This window comes from Mercenaria mercenaria, unplaced genomic scaffold (genome assembly GCF_021730395.1).
Source record: "Mercenaria mercenaria strain notata unplaced genomic scaffold, MADL_Memer_1 contig_1119, whole genome shotgun sequence".
Lineage (NCBI taxonomy): Eukaryota > Metazoa > Mollusca > Bivalvia > Venerida > Veneridae > Mercenaria > Mercenaria mercenaria.
This window is the reverse complement of record NW_026459094.1, coordinates 49745-73831: the sequence shown is the minus strand read 5'-3', so window position 1 is coordinate 73831 and position 24087 is coordinate 49745. Positions and strand designations below refer to the sequence as shown.

The following is a 24087-nucleotide window of genomic DNA, read 5'->3' as shown; positions in this document are numbered from 1 at the left end:
CAAAGGCAAAATACTTGTCGCCAGGGGCAAAAGGTTTACACTTTCCTCCAGTCGTATGCAGAATAAACCGGCTTTAAAAAAGCCCATTAAAAAGGACGATATGTTTAAAGGAAATGGGTTCTTTGCTCCAGTTGTAAAGCACCAATACACTGGGCACTTATCCTAATGTTAGTTATTTTTAGTTGGAGGAGCGGGGGTTTGGGATTCAATTATATATTTTATTTAACGCTCGTGTTTAGTGCCTGCGTTTTGTGGTAACGCATGCGCATTACAATAAAGCGGATATACATTTTTATACAGCATGTATGCTTTTTATTCGTATGTATAGTTAACTAACCATGAACCGTTCATTTGAGGATTGGTTACTTTTACACTAGGCTAAAACATACCTTTCTTTTGATGTGTTCCGATCAGTTCAAACAAAATGTTGCTTACATAGATTCAGTACTTGTAAACTTTCTGTATATTGTTGGAGACGTAATTGAAGACCAAATTCCGTTTTAACACTTTATAATACCAGTGTAGGTTATGCCTAAACATCTTCATTTTTTACATAAGATAATTAGTCCAATAATAATTAATAGTATCTATATTATAAAAGCTGGCTTTTATTTTGTGGTTGAAAAACTCTTTCCCAAAATAGCTATTTTATATTTTGAAAAATATACTGTACTCGGCATATCAGATAAAAGCGGAAGATCTATCAATATTCTAACTATCAAAGACAGAATATGTTACAGAAGACAACTGTTTTTTGACAGGTAGAATATTTCAGCGGAATTAAGAAGCATGTTTGAATCAGACTTGTTAATAATCACTTTCAAAAGTAATGCTTTAAATTAGCATTACTTAGAAAAAATGGCATTTAATTAGCATTAGCATTTCTTATTTTTGTCAAAATCATGCATTAAATTAGCATTACATAGGGTGCATTACCATTACTTTTTGTGAATCATAACATGTTATAATCACATACACTATTTGTTTGTTTTACATTTAATCATTGTAATTGTTTATTTGATAGCAGCAATACATGACTTATTACATTTATCATTCGTAATGAATCAAATCTACCAATTAGGTATAGACTAATACCTGAAATGATCCAACAGCACTGTAAGAAACACAGCATTTAAATTCTACAGTATTTTGTATTTATCTATGTCTGAAGTGATTGATATCTTTTATGTAATATATAGTTTATCACTGTTGCATTTTATAAACATGAGCTGCTCAAAAATACTTATGTTTAAGGAAAGCGTTCATGAGCATTTTAAATGAAAGAGATAGTCAAGTATCTGTTTAATGGCTCCCTAACAGCCTAATTTGACATGACATGTAAAAGCTTTAAGGTCTTTAACATCACTATCAGTGGCAGTATCATACTGTTAGTTGATAAAAAGGTGTCAAAAGATAACAATAGATTCTGTGTGATATTTTGGTCAACAAAACTTATTATGTCGAACTTTAATGGATTTATATATTTGACTTTGGAGCTGTCCCAGGTTTTAAATGTATAGTTCAATGCATAACTTTGCGTATGTATTATGTTTTTCCAGTGTTTCAAAAAAATGCCTAAGTAATGCTAAGCATTAGCATTAGCATTACTAACTTTGGCATTAAAATAGCATTATTTTTAATGCTAAAATTGTAGCATCAATCATTACTTGGCATTATTTGAAAAGAATCATGCATTACTAATGCATTAGCATTAGCATTACAAGCCCGAGTTGAATAGAGGCCGATTAAGAAAAACGAAGTCATCAGATTGCTTCCTTCAATTAAAATGCGTCGTTTTGCAAGTGCCAAAAATTACGTGATGATTTAACGAAAACTATCCTTAAAAGTAATATATGTAAACACCAAATCATCTGTTAGCTGACTGCCATTGTGCAAAAAATGATATTGACAAAAATGTTCAATATTTATTTCGTATATAATTTTTGGAACGCTGCAGCTGTGTTTTATATTTTTATATATTTTAGCGTGCATATAACTAAGCATACACATGTGGTGTTTTAATTAAATGGCATTGCGTTCTCGGAGCTTTGTCCTGGTATTTTTACAACAGCAAGCATGGCGATGAAAAAATGTTATGACTTTTAAATGACATTGCCTACCCTTAAGCTGAACATCCATTCCCCGTTTGCCATCACTACATATGTCTGACATGTTGAATCGAACACATGGACATTCCTACTCGGTCCGAAGTGTATACCATCGTTACTTATTGATATAGAGTATCTCACAGTAAAACCAGAAGGTTCCGTTGATCTCTTCCGCCGTTCTTCCGCAGCTGAAGGGCAGCAGTATCCGTCAAATATACTGTCATATTCTCCGTTGCGTTTGTGCTCAGTCGATTGGACGACTGTTCCGTTCTCATCAAGCTATATATAAATATATATGAATAAGATCAGACATAAATTGTTTTTAGAGAAGCACTTCTCAGTGATAGATCAAAGTTTTCAAAGTTTCAAAGTTTTTATTTTCATTAAACCAGAAGGTCATAGACCCATGTGGTACATGGTACGCTATATATACATGGCAGCAGTGAACATTTAATTCATAACACAATAAACAAATGATTCGTATAACCATTCCAACATCTTCAACAGTTCATGTATATTTATGCTTCAATCTGACAAGTCAAAGAGATTCATCAAAGATTTAAATGTTTCCGTATTAACGTATAAAGGCTATCTAATAGTAACTATACTAGATTGTGATATATCTAACGGTAAAATGATCTTGATTGAAAACAAAAAGAAAACGAAATATCAAGATCATTTTCCTTTCAATACACTACATAATTTATATAATATGAATGAATACATGACTAAAGCTATATTTGTATTCCACGGATGACCGTTCTTGTAAGCAAGAAAGCGAAAGGGCCTTACAAGAATCGGCTTGTGGAATCTTCTCCGAAATTGGCAAAACCATTGTAATAACACATTTGTAAAAAAATTGATTCAAATAATGATATTAATACAATGTAGTGATAATAGCGACAACTATAAGTGACAAGCACTTGCATCGTTCCTACATTTAGATCAAATGCTCAATTCGGGCTTAGTGGGCGCGGTTTGTAGCGTACATCTCCACTACGGCTCAATAGAACATTTAACTTTTTGTCTTATTTGGCGACCTGTGGGTTTCCACTGTTCCTATTTCATTTTGAATAATTTAGGAAAAAACATTCTAAGGCAATAAACATCAATAGCGAGACAAACAGATATTGTTAGATTGTTTACGAAATTATGAACGACAGCTTTTCGTGACATGATTATTTCAGAAATGATTCGGTTTAAATAAGTACATTTTCCCGTCAAGAAGATATTCTTGCACTTAATTTTTGGTGTGCAATGATATGGGATATTGTAAAAAGATAACTCAAATTCAGTAAGCAGACTAATACCATTGCAATACTTTAAACAACAACTAAACTTAAACTACAACGGTATTGACGAGAAGCGGTAAATAATGAAAAGAACATACATCATGCGTATCAATTTTGCATTTGAAGCCTTTAAGAAGGTTCACTGTATGAAACTGAAGACATTCGTGACAATCATCGCCATATGCAAGATCACATTCACCACCGCCTTCTATATCCGTCAGTTCTAGAGGATCAGACTTCTTTACAAAGCAGGAAACTCCAACATAATCATCCTTACAGATACATGTTCCTACAACATTATTTCATTAACATTATATTGCATTTATCCTCCCAAAGAGTCTTTTAAATATATAATTGGTGGCAAGTGTGAGGAAAATAATAAATTTTAAAATGATGCTTCTACAAAGACATTGATATACACATGTGTGTACCATTTTCAACATCAAGGTATAAAGTTATTAAATTAATTCCAAATTAGAATCCAATCGCCGTATAATTATAAATTGTCATTCATGATTTCTTTAAATGAATTTATAAATGACCAATACTGGTCAACATTGAACATTGAACAATTTAGACATAATCCTGCTTTGAATTATTCAATCTATTATAGAGTAGTTTCGTATAATATGGTGCTTTAAGGACTTATGCTGGTATTGTAAAACTACTCTTCCTGGAATCATAAACAATAAGCTTTATCTCCTTTTAAAAACAATCAACAGTGTCATCGTAAAACGATGAATGAATTTCAGCTTCATTCCCTTGTAATGTAAAATTTATCTTACGTACCATTCACGCAGTCGCCGTTACCATGACATTGAGACGGACATGTAACACTTCTAAATCTGCGGACAACGTTTTCCTTTTCTCTTCTAAATGTTCCATTTCGACCGATTTCTTGAGAAATAACACAAACCCAACTATTATAATTTTCTTCTTTCCAAAACGCCCGCCCATCAACCTGTATTGACAAATATTAAATAACGGAGATACAAAGATTCTACAATAGCTTCAAATAAAAACATTGGACATTCTTTCAATGATTTAATGATTTTCTTAAAAAATGCAGTGTTTGCAATTTGTAATAAAACGCATTTATTTTTCGGCACTTTATTTAAACCGGAAAGAATGGTTTTATTGTATTTTTATTAAATGAAATAAAAAGAAACGAAATCTTGGACATACCACCATATCGTTCACACAAGATGATAATGATTCATTCAGAGAAACACTGCTTGGTAAATCACCAACCATACTATATGTAGGTTTTGATTTGAATACATCTAGACATTCCTTGTATGCCTGTGCCTCAGTAAGTTGTACATTCGTTGTACTCTGCAGAAAGAAATTTTAGCAGATTACATATAATGATATCATCAGTTGTGACGTGCTTATAAGTTATATCAAAATTGTTATGTTTTAAACTAAAATCTTATTTAGATGTAATTGAACGTGTGACTGAATGCGCTTACGATGGTTTAACATCTTCCACCCAAAATATTGATAATATGCAATAAATTACAGATAAGATAAATATATAAAATTTCTAATTACAATTGTCTGATATAGTACATCAATGGCAGGTGAAATAAAAATCGTTAAAAAAACACTTCTTTGATACAAGTAGTTGGGACTACTGTTGGGGTCACGCTAATGTCCTGATATATATATATCGTGTTTGACATTTGAAAAAAAGCAAAAAAAAAAAAAAAACAACAACAACGTTTTAAGTTCAACAAATAATTATAGACGGTACTTTTAAAAAGAACACAAATACACCAGTCATTTTCTATAAAGTTACCTTTCGCATTCGATCATGACTACTTATATGTGATGCTGCCAGTGCATGCAATCTTTCAATATTTCTTCGATGTCGTTCTGTAGATCTCTTATTACGTATTGTGCAGACCTTTCTCTCACCCTGAAGGTTGGTGCTTTCTGTACATGTTGCATATTGCTGAGAAAAACAAGATGCGCTAGAATCTTTATCTCCGTTGGAATTTGAAGTAGGTACAGTTGCTCCTGGAATAGCTCGGGGACAAATGCAGACATTATAATCGTATGTCCAAGTTGACGGATGGTCATATCTCACTGTGTTAAACAAACTATGTTGCAACCTGAAATTAATAGTAGAAGAACGTTTGAGAAAAATGCATTGTTAAGAAATGATTCAGTGCGTGGTGCACAAGTCAACATTTGAAGTGTTGTTTTGAAAACAAAGCTGGTTTTGGGGAGTGTGACTGATGTAACTCAAAAGCATCAAGTCTGTTTTTATTGCTTTACTGCGTTCTATGTGATCTGAAAATAATTTAAGTTACTAGAACTTACAACATTTTGGTATTTTTTGTTTGAAGGTTGTGTTCAAAGTGTTGAACAATTATAGACTATATCATGAAAGGAAATAAGACGAAGACTTTATATAGCTTCAAGCCAAGACAAATCAGATTTTTACTAATAAGAGGTCTCAACAGAAAATGAAGCACTCACCTCGAAGACGTTAAGTTTTAAAAGAGCAAATTCTGAAAGGGTTGATATTTGAGGGGACAGTGTTTGGTAAGTGGGAAGTTGGTTGAATAAGAAACTAATCAGAGTAAAAACTTAAAGGGAAAAATAATAACAGTGGGAAAAGTACAAGCAGCTCGAAACTATATCTAGTGAAACAAGTAACAGTAACTAAACAAATTTGGAGATAAGTTGGTTTTAAGTGTTTTTGTGGATAAGTAATGTGGAATGGTGATAACGGGACATTATCTAAATTAAGAAATTTTAATTAAAAAAGATGTTTCGAGGTGAAGCGGGGTTGCTGGTGATTCGGTAGATTTGGAGTAATGTTGAATGGATAAAGAAATGACAATATAAAAGGCAGTAAACGTACCGTATAAATGTTTTTTTGGGAAAGATGTGAGGTAATGGGTTGGCTGATTGAGTCATGTGGGCAGGACATGGCTGGCTACTACGAGGCAATATCAAAAACAAAAATAAAGTAAACAAGAAATGCTTTTGATAATGTAGGATGGGGAGATTGGAGGTTGGTGTGTGTGTGTGTGGGGGGGGGGGGGGGGGGGGGGGGGGGGGGGGGGGGGGGGGGGGTGGTGAGGGTCTCGACTACGGAGAAGAGGATAACAAAGTCTATTTGCAAAGATATTAGAAATAGAAGCTTGCAATCAAATTTGCAGTATCCAAGTATAAAAAAGGAGATAAATCTATAAATTAGCATTAATATTTATGAAACTAAATTCATACCACTGGAATTATGATGGCAAAGACAAGAGTGTCATTGCCGTTTGATGTGCATTTACTTGCTGATATATATTGACCCCCACCCCCCCCAGCAGTCGTGAACACAATGTTGTTTAAATGATAAGTACAAAAAAAGGCAAACTTTAATCAGTATTATCGCATAGTGCGGCAATTTTCCTTTGATCTTTGCAGCATGTTATACATAGTAACACACATTATTACTACAAAACTGTGCTGATATCTTACAAAACTGTTGCGATATATATCAACACGGAAATCTCTATGGAGTTTCATAAGAAAAAAAGTGTTCCGATATATATCAGCAGTAGTAAAGTAATTGTTTGTGCGAAGTCAATCTAACCCCATTTGACCTTTTAACCCTTGGTCCGAACCGACCAATGCCGGACAATTTAAAATCCACAGGTTTTAAACCCAATAAAAACCTCTGATTTAACTAAAGATGATTTAATTAAAGATGATTTAAAATGAAGAAAATATATGTCTTTATTTAAAAATATTTTCCACTTAAAAATTTAAAAACACTAACCGAGATACAAAATTTTGAAAAAAAAGTTTTTTTTTTTTTTTTCCTAATATAAAAAATAACGGAAGAAAAAATTATAATGTGGTTAAATTTTAGACCACATTTTTTTTCTTTTTTAAAAAAACTTTTTTATTCCCTTTTTGGGGTAATCCTTCTAAAAGATAAAACAACTTTTTAAAAGGACAAAAAAAAATGACACAAAAGGGCACAATACCAATAAAAAATTAAAAAATTATCCATAAAAAACAAAAAAAATTTCAAACTAAAAAAACACAGACCGGGAAACCAAATGCAAAAATATAACAACTAAAAATAACACAAAACCGGGGAAACCAAATGCTAAAATAACAAATATAATAAGGTCGGTTTTTTTAAAAAATTCTTTTCCCTCTTTTTAAAAAAAAAACCCAAGTAATACCCCCCCTTTTGGATATTGAAATTCAAAAATTTTTTTAAATTTAAATATTGGAAGAAAAATAAAAATTTACTTTGGGGGATTTTTGTTATTTTTTAGAAAAAAAAAAGAAATTTGGAAAAATTTTAACCATAAAAATAAAAAAAATTTAAAAATTTCAAAAATAAAACTTTATAAAAAAGGGAATTTTCATTTTAATATAACCGGTTTAAACTTTTATTTCATTGGACGGGGGTTTTTTAGCTTTTTCCGGAAGTCTTTTCTAAATTTTCCTTGTTTTTTTAAAAGGTAGTTTTGCAGTATGGTTTGTTTACTGGATCGCCTTGTTTTTTTTAAAGGTTACAGCCGGGCTGTTATGACATTAAAGGTTGTGACTTAAAGAATTTTTGTCAATTTTTTGTAATAGCACTAAATTTCCCTTAAATTCGTTCTTGCCCAAAGTTTCAAAGGGGTTTTGGGGAGGAAGAACAATGGGGGGTTGAAGGTGTTTCTGGCTAAAAAAACCGGGGCGGGTTTGATTTTTTAAAAAAAAACCCCGCTTTTTGGGTGGCCTACAGATGAGGTCTCTTGGGGAAAGGGGACTAAGGGTTTTCACCCCGGCGTCGGGTGTGACGTAATAAATTTTTACCTGGGGGGTTGGGGGTTTAAAAATAAATTTTACAGAACACGGCTTTTGCATTTTTAAAAAACTTTTTAAAAAATTTATTACAAGTTTTAAAGTCAAACAACTGAAATTACTAAAACCTTTTCGGTTTTTCCCATAGGATTTGCATGTTTGGGAATTTTATTTTTTATGTTTTAATTGTTTAAACTCTCAGTGTTTTTTAAAATAAATCTTTGTGTTTTACCTTTTTGTAACTTTTTAATGAAAAAAAACAATAATAACCAAAAAATGTTTTTTTTTGGGTTTGTTTTTGTATTTTTTATTAAAATTAAACCCCGGGTTTTAATATCAATCACTGCCCTTTTTGGTTATCCGATAAAATAAAATTTTGATTTTTTAAACTTTCCCCCAAAAAAGGGGAAAATGTTACTTCTGTAGAGCCAAATTCGTCATGAGGTTGAATATCAACCCACTGTCCTTGTTTTAGAAAAATTTTTAATTTTTTTTTTATAAATAGATTTTAAAATGATCAGTTTTTCAAAGTCCTCAGGGGTTTAATTTACATTACCCAATACACATAATAAAAGGGAATTTTTATGATTTTCAGCATTCCATTTTTTTAAATAAAAATGTAAATTTTGGGCTTTTAATGGGGTTTTTTTGGGGTTCACTGGGGGCCCGGGCCCCCCTTTAATTTAAATTTCTTTATCTTTTATAAATTTCCGGTTTTTTTATTTTTAAAACACCACTAAAAAACCCACATTTTGGTGCAAATAATTTATATTTTTGGTTTTGTGTTTTTAAAATTTATAATTACATTATTCCGGGTTTTAAATTTTTAAATGCATTTAAATAGTTTCAGCCCGGTCATATTTTATAGGTTGAATATACAGGCACCGACTTTTTTAAAAATACTTTTTCTTTTTTTAAAAATTCTAAAGGTTTTTTTATAGATTCAAAGGGAAACATTTTAATGTCCCCTTCCTACCCTTTCTTCTTTTTTCCTGTCTTTTTTTTTTAATTTGAAAAATTTTATTTCAGTAAATCTTCAAGGGTTTTGTTGGGGGCAACTTCAAAAAGGCAGATAGATTGTAAACGTTTTTTTTGTTCTAGCAATTTGTGTTTCTTTTTTTAAGAAAACTTTTTTTATTTTTGTAATTTTGGGTTTTTGGGGTTTAATTTCCCCGGGACTTAGGGTTTTTGCTTTAGTATTAGCAGAAATTTATTTGGGATTTATTACCGTGATTGATTCTCCTTTTTTTGCGGTTATTTAAATACAGAGTCCAAACCCTTTATTATTTTTTTTTTTTATCTTAATTATTTTAAATTGGGTTCAGTTTTGTGTAAAAAATCCCCTTTGGGTTTAACTGTTTTTTAAACTCAAATTTCCAAAACATTTATTATTTTTTTTTGATCTTTAAATTTCATTAATATCTTTTTTTAATTTTTTTGTTTTTTTTAATTTTGGGATTTTTTTAAAATTTGTGACGGTTGTCAACAATACTAATCCAATTTCGATTTTTTTTTTTAAAAGTCATCTTTTTAGAAAATTTTTTTTTTAAGGGTTTTTCAAAGGGTTTGTGTTTTGTTCATCACCTTTTGTGATAGCTGCTTTTCCAAATTTCAGATTATATTCTGCAAGTTTTTTTGAAAAAATTCAAAAATCTTTTTGTTATTTTCGTTTCAGTTTTTTGTTTATTTTTTTGTTTGTTTTTAAAAATGTACTTTATTTGAAACTTTTTTCGTTTAAATTAATTTTGTTTTTTTGTTTTCAGGGGTTTAATCTTTACTTCTTTTAATTTTTAAATTTGGGGTGAATTTAAAATGTTTAAATTTAAACTCGAAAAATTTTTTTATGTTGTCATCTGTAAAAATCAGATTTCTCTTAAAAGTTCTTAAATTTAGAAAAACCCCATAGTTTTCATTTTTTCCTTAAATTTTTACCTTGTAATGTTTAATTTAATAAGGAATTCTTTTAAAATTTTTGTTAATTTTAAATTTTCTTACTTCTTCTTCTAGTGTGTTTTTTATTTTGATGTTTTAAAAGTTTATAGTTTTTAAATTTGAATTTTTTTTTTTACAAAAACCGTTTGGGAAAACTCCCATCTTTGGGTTTATCTGGATTTCCGGGGTTGTTATTTCATTACCTCCCCAATCTAATGCTTATTTTTGGGTTTTATCAATTTCCTATTTCTGTGAAGATACGATTCCTTTTCCCTTTTTTAAAGGGCTTTTTTGAATTGCTTTTTAGTAGCAAAAATCATTTAAATTAAAATACCCAAATTTAACTTACTTATACTGTCGGGTTTGATTAATTTGTTTTCGTCATTAAAAAACTCCCATTTTTATAATTATTATATTTTACAGAAAGTTTTTTTTTAAAAATTCCCTTGGTTTTTTCAATATATAAAAAATTCATTTTTGATTTGTTCCCATTACCCAAAAGTATCACGATTTTTTTTTTATTTTTTTCCCTCAAAACCCTATTATTTTCCTTTTTTACCTGGATTTTTCAAATAAAAAAAAATTTTGGGGAACAGTTAATCCGAATACCCCTTTGGGGTTTTTTTAAGAAGACTGATTTTTTAAATAAAAAACCCAAACGGGTTTTTGGGGTCCTTAAAATAAAGTTTTTTGGGTTTTTTCTTTTTGAACCTTTTTTTTCTTCACTTTAAAAAATAATCAAATTTTTTCTACTTTTTTTTTTTTGTTTAAAGATTCTCAAAAGGGTTAAATTTTTGGGTGGGTCAGCGAATATTAAAGTTTTTCTTTTGGACACTTTAATTTTTTTGGGCCTTTTTCATTTAAGGATTTATTAAATCCGGGATTTTGATTGTTCAAAGGTTTTTTAGCATACAAAGTAAAATTTTATCATAATTTATGGGGGGGTTTTTTCGAAGTATATGAAATTAAGGTATTTGTTTTTCCAGACCCAGAAGATCCAATATTAACATTCTAAAAATGAATCGGGGAAAAAAAGGAAATAAAATTTTTTTAAAAATTTTATTGGATTTATCTTTTTTTTTATCAAAATTTGGTTTTTCCCAAATTTAAAAAATATTACATTATTTTTTACAATATCTTACTTTATTTACATTTTTTTACTTTATTTTACATTATTTTTACTTTTTAATAAATCCCAATCAAAACTTAATGAAAAAAATTTAAGAAAAAAATGGGTCGGAAAAAAGGGGAGAAATCTTAGGAAGAAAAAATGAGAGAAAAAAAAAAAGGAAAAGCTACAAATTTCGGGATATGTATACGAAATTTTAAGCCAATTACTAAAAAAAAAATAGAAAGCCCAAAAAGAAAAAAAATTTTTCAAGTAAGTTAAAAGCATTACCTGGAATTAAAACAACAATTGCGTTAAAAGGTAAAATGAAAAAAGAAAAAATACAAACTTTCCCAGGGTTTTCCCACAGCTTTTCCCAAAGAACCAATCGATTTTTCCCACCAGAGGATCATTTTTTTTTCGGTTTAAAAAAAGTTGATGATTTTGGAAGACACTAGAAAATTTTCCTAAAGGGGAATTGGGCAGAAAAAATTAGGGGAAAAAAAATGATGAATAAGAAGAAAAATTTTGTGTTTAAAAATTTAGATGCAAATTTGATAAAGTTTGTAAATCAGAAGGAAACCCTTCCCTGTTTTATCAGGTTGAAAATAAAAAAAAGTAAAGATGATTGGATAAAAAAAAAGAAAAAAAGGTTACCGAAAAAAAAAAGAAAATGTACTCGAAAATATAGAAAAATTTTGTAAAAAAACCCAAGATGAAAAAATTTTAAATTTAAACAGTTGAAAAAACCTATAAAACGTAGTGGGTATGTTTGGAAAAAAATTTCGACAAAAAAAATTTTAAAAAATTATGGTGTTTAACGCTTATCAAAAATGATTGAGGGAAATTTTTTTAGAGGAAATTTAAAAAAGGGAAAAAAGGAAATTAAGATATCATAACCCAAATAAAAATTTTTCCCCCAAAGGGGAAAATATGGTAATTAATTTTAACTTAAATAAACTTTAGGGGCAAAAAAAATTTTAATTTGCAAAGGATAGAAAACGGGAAAAGAAGCCCTTAAAACAAAAAATAGAGATGATGTTTTTAATTGATTGTTTTTAATAAAAGATAAAACAAAAAATAAAAAATTTAATTTCATTCAATAAAAATTTTCAAAGAATTAAAAGAAAAGTCAGGTTTCCCCTATCAATAAAAGATCTATAAATTTTTAAAAAAAAGTAATTTTTTAGAGGTGAAGGTTATGCGTTTGTCCATTTTAACCCAAAAAATTTGGGTTTTTAAGGGAATTGGATTTTTAAATTTTGTGGTTAAATTTAAATTTTTGGAAAAATTAATAATAAAGGAATTTAAAAAATAAAGGGGGTTTATTAGAAAAAATTGGAACTTTTAAAAAATAATTCTTTTTCCCCCAAAACAACGGGGTTTTTGTTATTAAAAATTATTTTTCTTTTTTTTAAAAAAAATTTAAAAATTTTTTAATTTAAAAATGGAAAAAAAAATATAGTTTTAAGTTCAAAAACCCGGGTTAAAGATAAAAAAAATTCCCCAAGAGTGTTTTTACAATCGATTTAGTCGTTTTTTAATTTTTAGATAAAAAAAAAACTTATGTTTTTGGGGTTTTGGGGGTTTAGTATTAACACTATGACCTCTTTGGCATAATTTTTGTGTGTTTATGAAAATAAAAAAAATTCGTTTTTCATAAGGTAAAGAATAAAAAGGGATATCTTTATTTAAAATGGTTTTTAACGGGTTTCACAGATTTTTTAAAATAATATATTAGGGAAACTTTAAATAAAATTGGGATTAGGTTTTGTTTAAATCAGAAATTGCTCCAAAAATTTTGGGAAATTTGATTTAATTTGTTTAAGTTTTTTGATTTAAATTTTCGGTTTTTTTTAAGTTGGTTTTGGGAAATTAAAAATTTTCAACATTGCTTGGATTTGAGAAAAAAAATTGGGAAAAACTGAAGGGGGAAACTAAAACACCAAATATTAATTTAACTTTGTGGATACAATTTACATTCTTTGTGACCCTTTATTGATTTTTTTACTTTTTGATGGAAAATTTCAGTGTTTTTATTATGTTTTAAAGTACTGCAGATTTATAAAGGTTTCCCCTTAAAAAAACCCCAAAAAGGGGTTGGGATTTTTTAAAAATTTAATAAAATTTTAAAATTCAATTAGAATATTATTAAGATTTTTGGGGGGTTAGAATTTTTAAATTTTTAATTGGGGTTTTTGAAACAAGTTTTACACAAATTTTAAAAGAAATTTAAAAATTAAAATTTTTGGGTTTTATAAAATTTAAAAAAAAATTTTATGATAAAAAAGGAATTTTAAATTTTATTTTGTTGCTAAACCCCGGAGAAGAAAAACTACAAGGAAAAGGTTTTCCTTTGACATTTTAAAACCAAATTTAATTCAACCCTTTAATTAGCACGGGGAAAAAAAAGTTTTGGAAAAAGCGGAAAAGAGCACTTGAAAGTGGAACAAAAAAAGGGTTTGGGAAAACAGAAGTTGGAAATTTGGTGCAGCAAAAAATTATTGAAAAAACTTAAAAAAAACCCCTGCCCCCGGGCCCTTTGGTTTAATTGTAATTGCTGGGGTTTTTAAAAGAAAAGAATAATAAAAAAAATTTAAAAAAAATTTAATGATAAGGGAGGAGGAATTTTTTAAAATTTTTAAAATTTAATTATTGCCCGGATCTGGGATTTTTAGCCTTTGGGGAAAAACTTCAGCTCAACAAAAACGTATTAACAGATGAATTTTAAAAAAAAAAAACTAAAATAAAAACAAAAAAAAAATAAAAAATTTTTTTAAATTTTACATTTTTTAGAACAAAACAATATTGTGAAAAAATTGAATTAACTCTATTCTTTAGATACGCTTTTAATTTTGGCCCTGGGAAAAAAAATTTTTAAGCAAAAAAAAAAAACGGATACCCATTTAAAAATTAAAGAGGAAGATTCATATTTTGATTTTTTTTAATGGTTTTTTGAAGAAATTTTTTTAAAAGTAAATAAGCTTGTAATGGTAAAAATTATGCTGATGGAGATCAAATTCCCTTTAATTAAAAAATGCAGTTTCATTAATTGATCAGTTGGGTGGTTAAACAAAATAAAAAAATTTTTTTAGGGATTGTAAAAATTTATACAAAGTAAAAATGAAAAGTTTTTGGTTTGAACTATCGGGAAGTTATGAAAAAATTCAACGGAAAAAAGAATTTATTTTTTTTAGTTTACTGATACTGCTGCTACTTGTTTTTTTTAATTCGGTTTTTAAATTTAAAAAAGGAAAACCCAAGGGGGTTAAAGAGGTAAATGCAAAATTTCCCTTTTAAAAATTATTCATTTTTTAAGGGTTTAGAAAACAAATTTTTTTTAAATTTCCAAAGTCAAATTCAAAAACACTGCAGCTGACAGATGATGATAAAATTAATTTTTAGAGTAAGGCTGCTGTTGCTGGAGAGTAAATTGTAAAAATTTTTAAATTTATGGGTTCCAGGTTTTTTTTAATAAATTTTGGGGTTTTGCAAATTTTACTACGGGAAAGTTTTAAAAAAGAAAGAGGGTTTCCTTCCCTTTTGGGGAAATGTTTGTTGCAATCAAGTGATACACAAAAAAAATAAAAAACCCTTTGAATAACAGTGGTTTTTAACAAAAAACCCAAAACTTGTATTTGTTTATTTACAACGCCCTGATAAAAAGTAATTCACAAGAAAAAAATTCCAATTTTTTTGTTTTCTTTTAAAAATTAAGGCGAAAATAAAAATTGGGCATTTTGAGCTTTGGTCGTCTTGGGGGGGGAATGGTGTTTTTTTTTCCAAAACCCAAATTTATACAGTATTAAAGGGAAATTTTTTGATGATGTAAAAATTTTATTATTAAAAACCCCCAAAATAACAAAACACGGAAAAGCCCTTAAATAGTTTTAATTTCAAAATTTTTTTTTGGGTTTTTATTCATTTTATTTTTGGATTTTTAAAAAGGAATTTAAAAACTACGATGAACCCTAACCAAAAATTTTTAAACGGAAATTAAATATTCCACCAGCGTAATTTCGTTTTTACGCAATTGTATTATCCGAGGAAAAAAACCAGTGAAATAAATTCTTTTGGAAAAATGAATTTGTTATTGTTTAAAAAAAAAAAAAAAAATATAAATTATATATAAGAATAAAAATTATATTGAATAAAAAATTAAAACCTTACGGGATGGACAAAGAAATTTTTTAGAACAAGTTATAATAATTGAATTCCGAAATTTTTTTAGATTAAAAATGAACAATTACTGGAAACTTCCTTTACTTTTAACAAAAACAAAAAATTAACAAATTAAAAAAAGCTGGGGCAAATAAAAAGGGGTTTTTGAAATTCCCAATTTCAAAAAAATGTCCAGTCAAGGTCAAAATGGTGGATTTTTTGGGGCTTTGGGTGGTTTGTTAGGAAAAAAACAATTTTTTCCAATGGCAGCAAAAATTTGCTCCAAAAAAATTTTTAGCCCCCTTTTGGCCTTTTGGGGCTTTGTCCCGGGGTAGGGCCGGGGGTGGTGTTTTTAAAATACTTGGAAATGGTAGGGTTTCAGTAGCTTTAAAGATAAAAAGGGAAAAATGATATCACCCCTAAACTTTAAAACCCCAAACCCAAAAAAAGCAAAATAGTAGGATCGGGGGTGGAAATTAACACAAAAAAAAAAACAAAAACGTGGGTTTTTTTGGGATGTTGGCTGCAGTTTAGGAATTTTCTTGGGTTTAAATGGGATAAAGGGCTACAGATTTATTTCCCAAAGGGACCTTTCAGACGAATTCCCATAAATTTTAAAAAAAAAAATAAAATTTATTTAAAAAAACCCAAAATTAAATGAAAATTTAAACCTTTTGGGGAAAACCAATTTTAAAAATTAAAAAAAATTTTGGGGTTTTATTTTGAGAAATAATTTTTTAAAAAAAAGAAAAGGTTTTTAAAGGGAATTATAAATTTGGGGCGACTCCGGGGGTCCGGGAACAATTGGGTTTGTTACTTTAAAAAAATAATACTTGGGTAAAAAAAAGAGGTTTTAGAGAAATGCTTTGGGATTTCGATTTCCCTTTGGACTTTCCACCCAAAAAAAGGAATTTTTTAATACCCAAAAGTAAAAACAAAAGGGTTTAAAATCAAGACAAAACAAAATTTTCTTTGTGGTAATTTTTTGTTTATTTTTCATTAAAAGGGTTTCAAGATAAAAACCGTTGTATGTTTATTGTTAAAAACAAATTCAAATCAAAAAGTAAATGAACCAAAAAATTATAAAATTTTTTTAATAAAAAGGGAAATTTTTTTCGGAAAAATTTTTAAATGGAATAATTAAAATTAAAGGGGAAAAATTCAAAAATATAAATGAAAAAATAAAAAAATAGAAAAAACCCAAAAAGAAAGGCAAAAAATAAAAAAAAACCTCCATTGTTTTTTTAAAAAGTTTACCCAAAAATTAAGATGGGGATTATTTCCCTGGAAAACGTAAAAAGGTGTCCTGGTTTTGTTCAAAAAAAGGGAATTTTGTAAAATTAATTTTAATTGAAACTTAAGATTCTGTTGATGGGAATTTTAAAATTTGTAAAGGAGAAAATAAATTTTCAAATAAAAAAAAAAAGAAAGTGTTTTTTTCAAGTTTTTCAGTAAAAAAAAATAGAAAAAATGAATTCCCATTTTTATTAATTATGCAAAGGAAATTTTTAAAAGGATGTTTTTTTTTATATTAATTCTTTAAACGTTACGAAAATTCAGTTAACAATTTTTTGGTTCTATAATTTAGGGGTAAACTAAGGGATCAAATTCCATTATCAAGAATATAAACTTTTATGTAAAAAACATGATAAAAATGTTTTTTTTTAACATAAATGGAAAAAATTTGTTACCCAAAGAAAATTTAAAAAGGGGTGATAGTTTTGGGTTTTAATTAAAACAAGTATCTTTGTAATTTTTTTTGAACTATTTTTTTTTAAAAACAAGTTTTTTTAATTCCTTTTTCATTTTTTTTAAATTTAATTCGTTTTCTAAAAAAATTTGAAATTTAAATTTTTTTCTTTTAAACCGCCAAAAATTTAACAAGGGATGCGGCAAGGTTTATTTTAAATTTCCAATTTCTTTTTTTTTTATTTTTTGAAATAAAATTTTTAATTTTCTATCATAATCCCCCCCCCCCCCCCTTTTTATAAATAAATCTTTTTCCTTATAAAAATCCCAATTTGGGATCTTTGGGTTTTTAAATTTAAACATAATGAATCAGTGTCAGTGAATAATAATTTACATTACCCTCGTCCCTTTTCCTTTAAGGGTTTATAATTTAAAATCATACATTAAAAAATTTTTTATAAATTTTAAATGCCCCCATTCCAAATTAAAAAGGTCTGTTTAATAAAAAACTTTTTTTTTATTCAGAATACCAAAAAAAAATTCTTGAAACCTCGTTGAACTTCAAATGAAGGTTTTGCTATATATTTTAAAAAAAGGTTTTCATATGAGTTAATTTTAATTAATCCTCTTTCCCTAAAATTCCCCATGCTTACCCCAAATACAGAAATTGGGGTTCCCTTAAATTAAAAAAAATTTCCCTTTTTAAATTTAATTTTTTGTTTTTTTTTTTTGGTATTTTAAATAAAATTTTAAATTTTTTAAAAAAGGAAACCCTTTTTTTCAAAAGTTTATTTTGGTATTTTTTTACTTTTAATCCCCTTTTGTGTATATAGTCATAGATTTTTATAATGAACTACATAATTTTGTTTTTTTTCCTTAAAGTTGGAAACCAAAATTCTTTACATTAATTTTTTCCCTTTTTTTAAATTTGTTTTTAAAATTTTTATATAATCAGAAAAACCCTTTATTGGTATTTTAATTTTTTTAGGAGCCAAAGGGTAATCTTTTTGGGTTTTATGTAACCTTTTTGGTATTCAAGTTAAATTCAACCCCCAAGTTAGTTTTCCTTTTGCCGTTAATTTCCCTTTAAAAATTTGGTTTTCGGGAATTAAAATTTTAAGTTTCCCGGGGTAAAGGGTTTACACAGCCCAACCCCCTAAAGATTATTGGCGTCCAAAGGGACATAAGGGATTTGCCCTTTCCCTTTTTTGAATTATTAAACTTTCATAATTTTTTGTTTGCCTTTTCGGGATTTTTTAATATAATTTTCCCCCTTTTCCCGTCCTTTTAAAAAAAAAAGAACAAAAACAAATATTGTTTTAAATTTAAATTAAATTTCCAGCATTTTTAAAATTTATCCCCCCCAAGCCCCAAACCCCCCCGGAATACTAAAAATTTAAAGACAAGGAAACTAAATTTTTTGTTTCCTAAACTGTTTCCCCCAAATTTTTGTACATCAGCTAAATTAAAACGTCAGTTTTTTTAAATATAGATCTTGGTATTCTCCCAAATTTTTTTAATTTTTTAAAATTTTTCCCCGATATTTTTAAAATGTTGGGTTTTCATTATCATATATGTGTTTTTATTTAAAAAGTAATAAAATCTTCTTTAGGGAAGGGAATTTTGTTTCTTTTAATTTTTTTTTAAAAGGAAAACCAGTAATCTTTTGGATGAACCCTTTTTTTTTTAAAAATTAATGCTTTCCCCAATCAAAAAACTTGAGTAAATTTAAATTCTTTGGGAAAATTTTTTTTCTTTGTTTTCCCCTGTTTGGGGCCCCCTAAATTTGGAAAAGAACCAAAAGACAAAGTCCGAAATCATAATTTCCATATATCTTCCCTATTGTTAGGAAATAACAATTAAAATTTCCCCTTTTTAAAAAATTTCCCTATTTTTTGATTTTAAAAACCTCATAACCTCTTAAATTATGAAAAAATAACAGGAAATTTTTTTTGTGTTAGTTTAAAATTAATTTACATTCTGAGTGGGGGCAATTCCCCTTTTTTTTTCCTTTATTGACAAATGGTCACGTACTGGGGACTTTACCTTCTAATATTCTTTTCACGAAAATTTACAAAAATTTTGTTTTTTAAAATTTGGTTGAATCTTTTTTTGGGCATTTCTCAAATCTTTGGGGAAAAAGGGTTTTTTAAATATTTTTTTAAAATTATTCCCCCTTTCCCAAGAAAAAAAAAACCCTTTTAAACTGCCTTGGACCCCTATAAAACGGGTTGGGTTTTGTAATTTATCGTCATAAAAACCCAAAAAAATTTTTTAGCCCCCTAACCACAATCTATATGATTTTATATTGGGTTTAAATAAATGAAGATTCACTGCTTGAAAAAGGTTAAAAAAAAGGAAAAGTTAAAAAACCCCCCCCATTTTTAACCCCAAACCCCCCCCCCAAAAAATTTTTTTCCAAAAAGGTTACTGGAAACCTTTTTGATAATTTTTTTAAAAAAGTACTTTACTTCCCTTTTGGCATTTTTTCACCTTTGGGTCCCTTAATAGCTTTAAAAAATTGGAAAATTTTGGTTTATTTAATTATTTTTTCTTTTTGTACAATGTTGGGAGGCAAAATCTTTCAAAATGTTTTTGTTTGTATTTTTTTTTTTGTTATTTATTAATTTATTAAAAATCTTTTTTTTCCCAAAATAAAGGGTTTGGGCCACAGTTCTTTAGGGCTTACAGTCCTTCCCTGTTTTTTTTTCATTTATTTTATCATTTTTTTTTCATTTGTAATTTGCAACATGTCACAGGGTTCTTTGTATTGATATTTTGATATGTACAAGGATAAAAAAACTATTTTCTTCCTATTCCCCCCAAAAAATTAAAATGATATTCATTTAAAACTTTTTATTTTTGGTTTTTTGATTTTAAAGTAAAAGGAAATTTAATTCCAGTTTTAAAACAAGTGTTTTAAAGTTTTTTTTTAATTTGAAACTCTTTTAGAATTTCTTTGTTTACAGGGAAAATTTTTAGATAAATGACACCATCTAAAACATTCATTTTTATTTATTCTTTTTATTTATTAATCCTTTCATTTAATTTTTTTTTGGTTTTGGGGAAATTTTAAAAAAATTTTAAAACAGAAAAAGGCCCTTTTTTTATCTATTTATATAAGGGGGCTCAACGGGCTCTATTTCCAGCCCAATTCCTTCAGGGAAAACCAATTTCCAAAATTTTATTTTTTTTTTCACCAAAAAACTTGATGGAAAATTTTTTTATTTTGTTTGTGGTTAAAAAATTTCTTTAAAGGGCCCTTTTATTGAAAAAAAAACTGATTTAATATTGTTTTCAGTTTTTTTTCCCTTTTTGCAAAAATTATTTTTAAAAAAAAAAAAAAATTTTTTTTTTATACCTTTTAAAATTTTTTTGTTAAAATTTAAGTTTTCATAAGAGTCGTTTTAGGTTTAAAAAATAATTTTATTCTTTGGAATTTTTTTTATATGTAATTTTTTAAATTTTTAAATTTTCTTTTTTAAATTGTTTTGAAGATCTCCCGATTTCCTCTTATATTAATTTGAAAAATAATTTTCAAGCAAAAAAAAAATTAAAAAAATATTAAAAAATAATTAAAAAAAATAATTTAAAAAAAATAAAATTTTTTAAAATTTTCTTTAAGAAGAAATTTAAAAAATTTTAAATTTTTTTATCTTTTTTCCATTTAATTTTGGAAACCAAAATTTTACCCGGGGGGTCCCTTCACAAAAACATTTTTTATTTTTCCCCGCATTAATACCAATTTTTTAGATGCTTTTTTAAGTGCTTCTATAATTTTTTTTTTAAATTTGTATCACAGTCGGTTACAATAACTTTTTTGGTTTTTTTGAAATTATTTGGGCTGGGACAATCACATTTAAATTTTCATCATTTTCTTTTTCAGTTAAAGGGCAAAACCCCAGTCCCCTTCAAATTTAAAAAATTTTTTTTTAAAATTTAAAAATCTATAACATTTTGTACATTTTCAATGACATGATTTTTTTTTAAATTATCGTTAAAATATTTGATAAAATTTTGATTTAAAAACATTTCTTCTTTTTTGAAATTTCTTATATGAAATTTTTTTCGGGTTCATTATTTCTCCTAAAGTGCCCAGATTAAATTTTTAAAATTTTATTCTATCTACCTTTCTATTAACCCTCTTATTTAAAATTTTCTTATTTGAAAAAAATTTTTTAAAAAAAGCACCCTAATGAAATTTTTTGATTTGAAAATTTGTTTTTATTTTTCTATATTTTTTTGAAAAAGATTTTTTAAAACATTTTTTTAAAATTTTTTATTAAAATGTTTAAAAAATTTTAAAACCCTTTTGAAACATTCTGGTTTTAACCCTTTTTTCGTGTTTAATTTTTGTAGTTTTTTTTTAAAAAAATCAATAAAACCAAAATTTTTTTTTTTCCCTTTGTTTTTTTTTTTGAAGTCTTTTTAAAAAAATTTTTTCTGGGTCGGTTTTAAAATAAACAAATCCCTCAATTGGGGGTTTTTCATATGGTTTTTTTAATATGTCAGTTAAGAAAAAATTGGGATACTGGCCCCCTCGGGGGGCATTTATAACACCGTTGTCGTTGTTGTTTTTGGAAAAAAAAGGGTTTCTGTTTGTTAAAATAACAACGGCAAGGACAGAAAAAACCATCAAATGTTTAGCAGAAGATAAAAATTTTTATATGACTGTTTAAAATTGTTAAAACTGAAAAGGAAATAAAAATTTGGGAAAGGGTTTTTGAGCAGAAGTTCAAAAAGGTTATTGGGAAATTTTAAATTGCAAGGTTGGGAAACCCTTTGGGTTTAGTGGATCCATAACATTTTGCCCCTTGTTTAATTTGTTCCCGGAATTATGAAAAATTTGGTTTATTTCTTTAAAAAATATTAAAAACGTACTTTTTCCTTTAGGCCTTTTTTACCCTTTAACTGATATAATTTTTTTCCCTTTATATAAAATAATTTTAAAAAAAAATCTTAATTAAAATTTTAAAACAAATCTTCTTCTTTTTACTTTTATATCCGTTAAGTTAAATTCCTTCATGTGCATTTCAAGAGGGTTTTTGAAAAATTTTTTTTTTTCGGGATTTCTAATTTTAAAATTTTTATTTTTAAAATTTAAAAAGTTTTCAAGATCGCTTAAAAAGGTACCCAACTTTAAATTTTTCATTGTAACCCTTTTCCCCCTTTTTAAAGCTTGGGTTTTTCTTTTTTAATTTTTTCTAAAACTTTTTTTATTTAAAAACTTCTTTTGGGAGTAAAGGGAAAAGTTCTTTTCATAAAATGAAAAATTGATTTTTTTCATCATTTTTAAAACTTTTATAGTGTATGTTTGGGGTTTTTATTTTTTAAAATTTTTTAAATTTTTATAAATTTCCTTTTTGTCCAATTTGGTGTATACCTTTTTCAAAAAGTTTTTTTAAGTTTTTCCCTTTAAAAAAAAAATCGATCACCCAATTTTTAAAATTTTTTTTATTTTTTTGATAACTTTAAAAAAAACCCCCATTTTTAAAAATTAAAGGGAAAAAAGTACCTTTATTTAAGTTTTTTTGGCTTCGGGGTTTGGGGTCATTTTTTTTAAAACTAGAATGTTTTGTTTTGGGTTTTATTTTTCGAACCCCTATCCTGCAAATTAAACTAAATAAGATAAGTTTTTTGCTGAAAAAATTTTCCAAATTATTTTTTTAAACTTCTATTAAATCTTTCCTTTTTACTACAGCCTTTTCCTTTATTAAATGTTTTTGAACAAAATTAATTTTTTTTTTTATTCAAAAATTTTATTTCCAAAAATTTTTTTTTTAAAATTTTTTTCCTTTATTACCCATAAATTTTACTGGTAATAGTCCTTTAAAATTTTTTTTTTCAAAAGCTTCAGAACAGATTTTTCAGTTTTTTTCTTAAGGAAAAACCCCAAACATTTTTACTAAAATTTTATCAATAAAAGGTTAAGAGTTCTTTAATCCTTTATTTTATTTTGGGAAAAAACTTGCATGTCGAAAATAAATCAGTTTACCCAAATATCTCAATATCATTAAAATATCATCTTCGTTTCCTAAATTTTTTTTTAATTGGTTTTTTGTAATTCTTCTGCTAATTTTCGTCCATGTGATTCCGGGGGTTACTCTACCCCCCTTTTTCCCGTTTTTTTACTTTTTTTTGTCCGAGGCCCAAAGGGGGATTTCGGTTTTTAAAAAATAGGTTTCACAACTAAATGTTTTGCAATCTTTTTTCCAAATGTTTTTTATTTTGTTTTATTTTTAAATTTGGAAAGCCTTGTTACACATGTACCTTTTTAAAATTCAATGTTTTTAGATAAATCATGGGGCCCTTTCATACGCATCCCGTTTATTGACAGGGGGTCCATTTTAGGGGATTTTCCCGGCCCCCAATAAATTTTATCCTGGAAGTGTTAAAACCTTTTTTGGGAATAAAAAATAACCCTTGTTTGTGAAAATTTTTAAATTACCCCCTGTTCTTTTAAAAAACTTTGATTTAAACTTTCCCCAGATGAAAGGGGGTTTTATCATTTTTCTCCCATTTTTTGTTTTTAACATAATTTGGGGGGTTTTTATTATCAGGGAAATCTTCTTTCTTTCAAAAAATTATTTTATTCTGTAAACTCATTTTTATTCATATGTATTTAAAATTTTAAATTTTTAAAAAATTTTTAAATTTGGGGTTTTAAAAATGTGGATTTTTTAAAATTTGGCCCGGGATTGGTCGGTTTTGGACCAAGGGGTTTTTTTGGGCAAAGGGGGGGTTTGATCGAATTTGCACAAACAATTTTCTTTAAATACTATCGCCCCCGGTAAAAATGTTTCCCAATATTTCCCGGGCACTTTTTTTTCCCATTGAGGGCCTATAAGGGAGTTAATTTTTTCCTTTTAAAGAAAAAATGATTTTAGCTCCATTTTTCAGTTCACGAGAAAGAATTGTCAAACCCTAATTTTTTTAAGTAAAAAAAATAAAAAACGATTATTTTTAAAAATTTTTAGTTATT

General features: G+C 27.3%; 1 protein-coding gene across 1 annotated transcript in view; it reads right to left on the bottom strand.

Annotated features, from left to right (window-relative positions):
* Nucleotides 1-2120: 2120 nt before the first annotated feature.
* LOC128551471 (von Willebrand factor D and EGF domain-containing protein-like) overlaps nt 2121-24087 on the bottom strand; it is a gene marked incomplete at its 3' end in the record, with an annotated part of 34037 nt that continues 12070 nt past the window's right edge. Inside the window, exons 6-10 of the mRNA XM_053532336.1 lie at nt 5202-5517; nt 4586-4735; nt 4190-4361; nt 3499-3689; nt 2121-2387 (exon numbers count right to left, since the gene is read on the bottom strand). Of these exons, the coding sequence (XP_053388311.1) occupies nt 2121-2387; nt 3499-3689; nt 4190-4361; nt 4586-4735; nt 5202-5517 (1096 nt within the window). The remainder of the gene's footprint in view (nt 2388-3498; nt 3690-4189; nt 4362-4585; nt 4736-5201; nt 5518-24087) is intronic.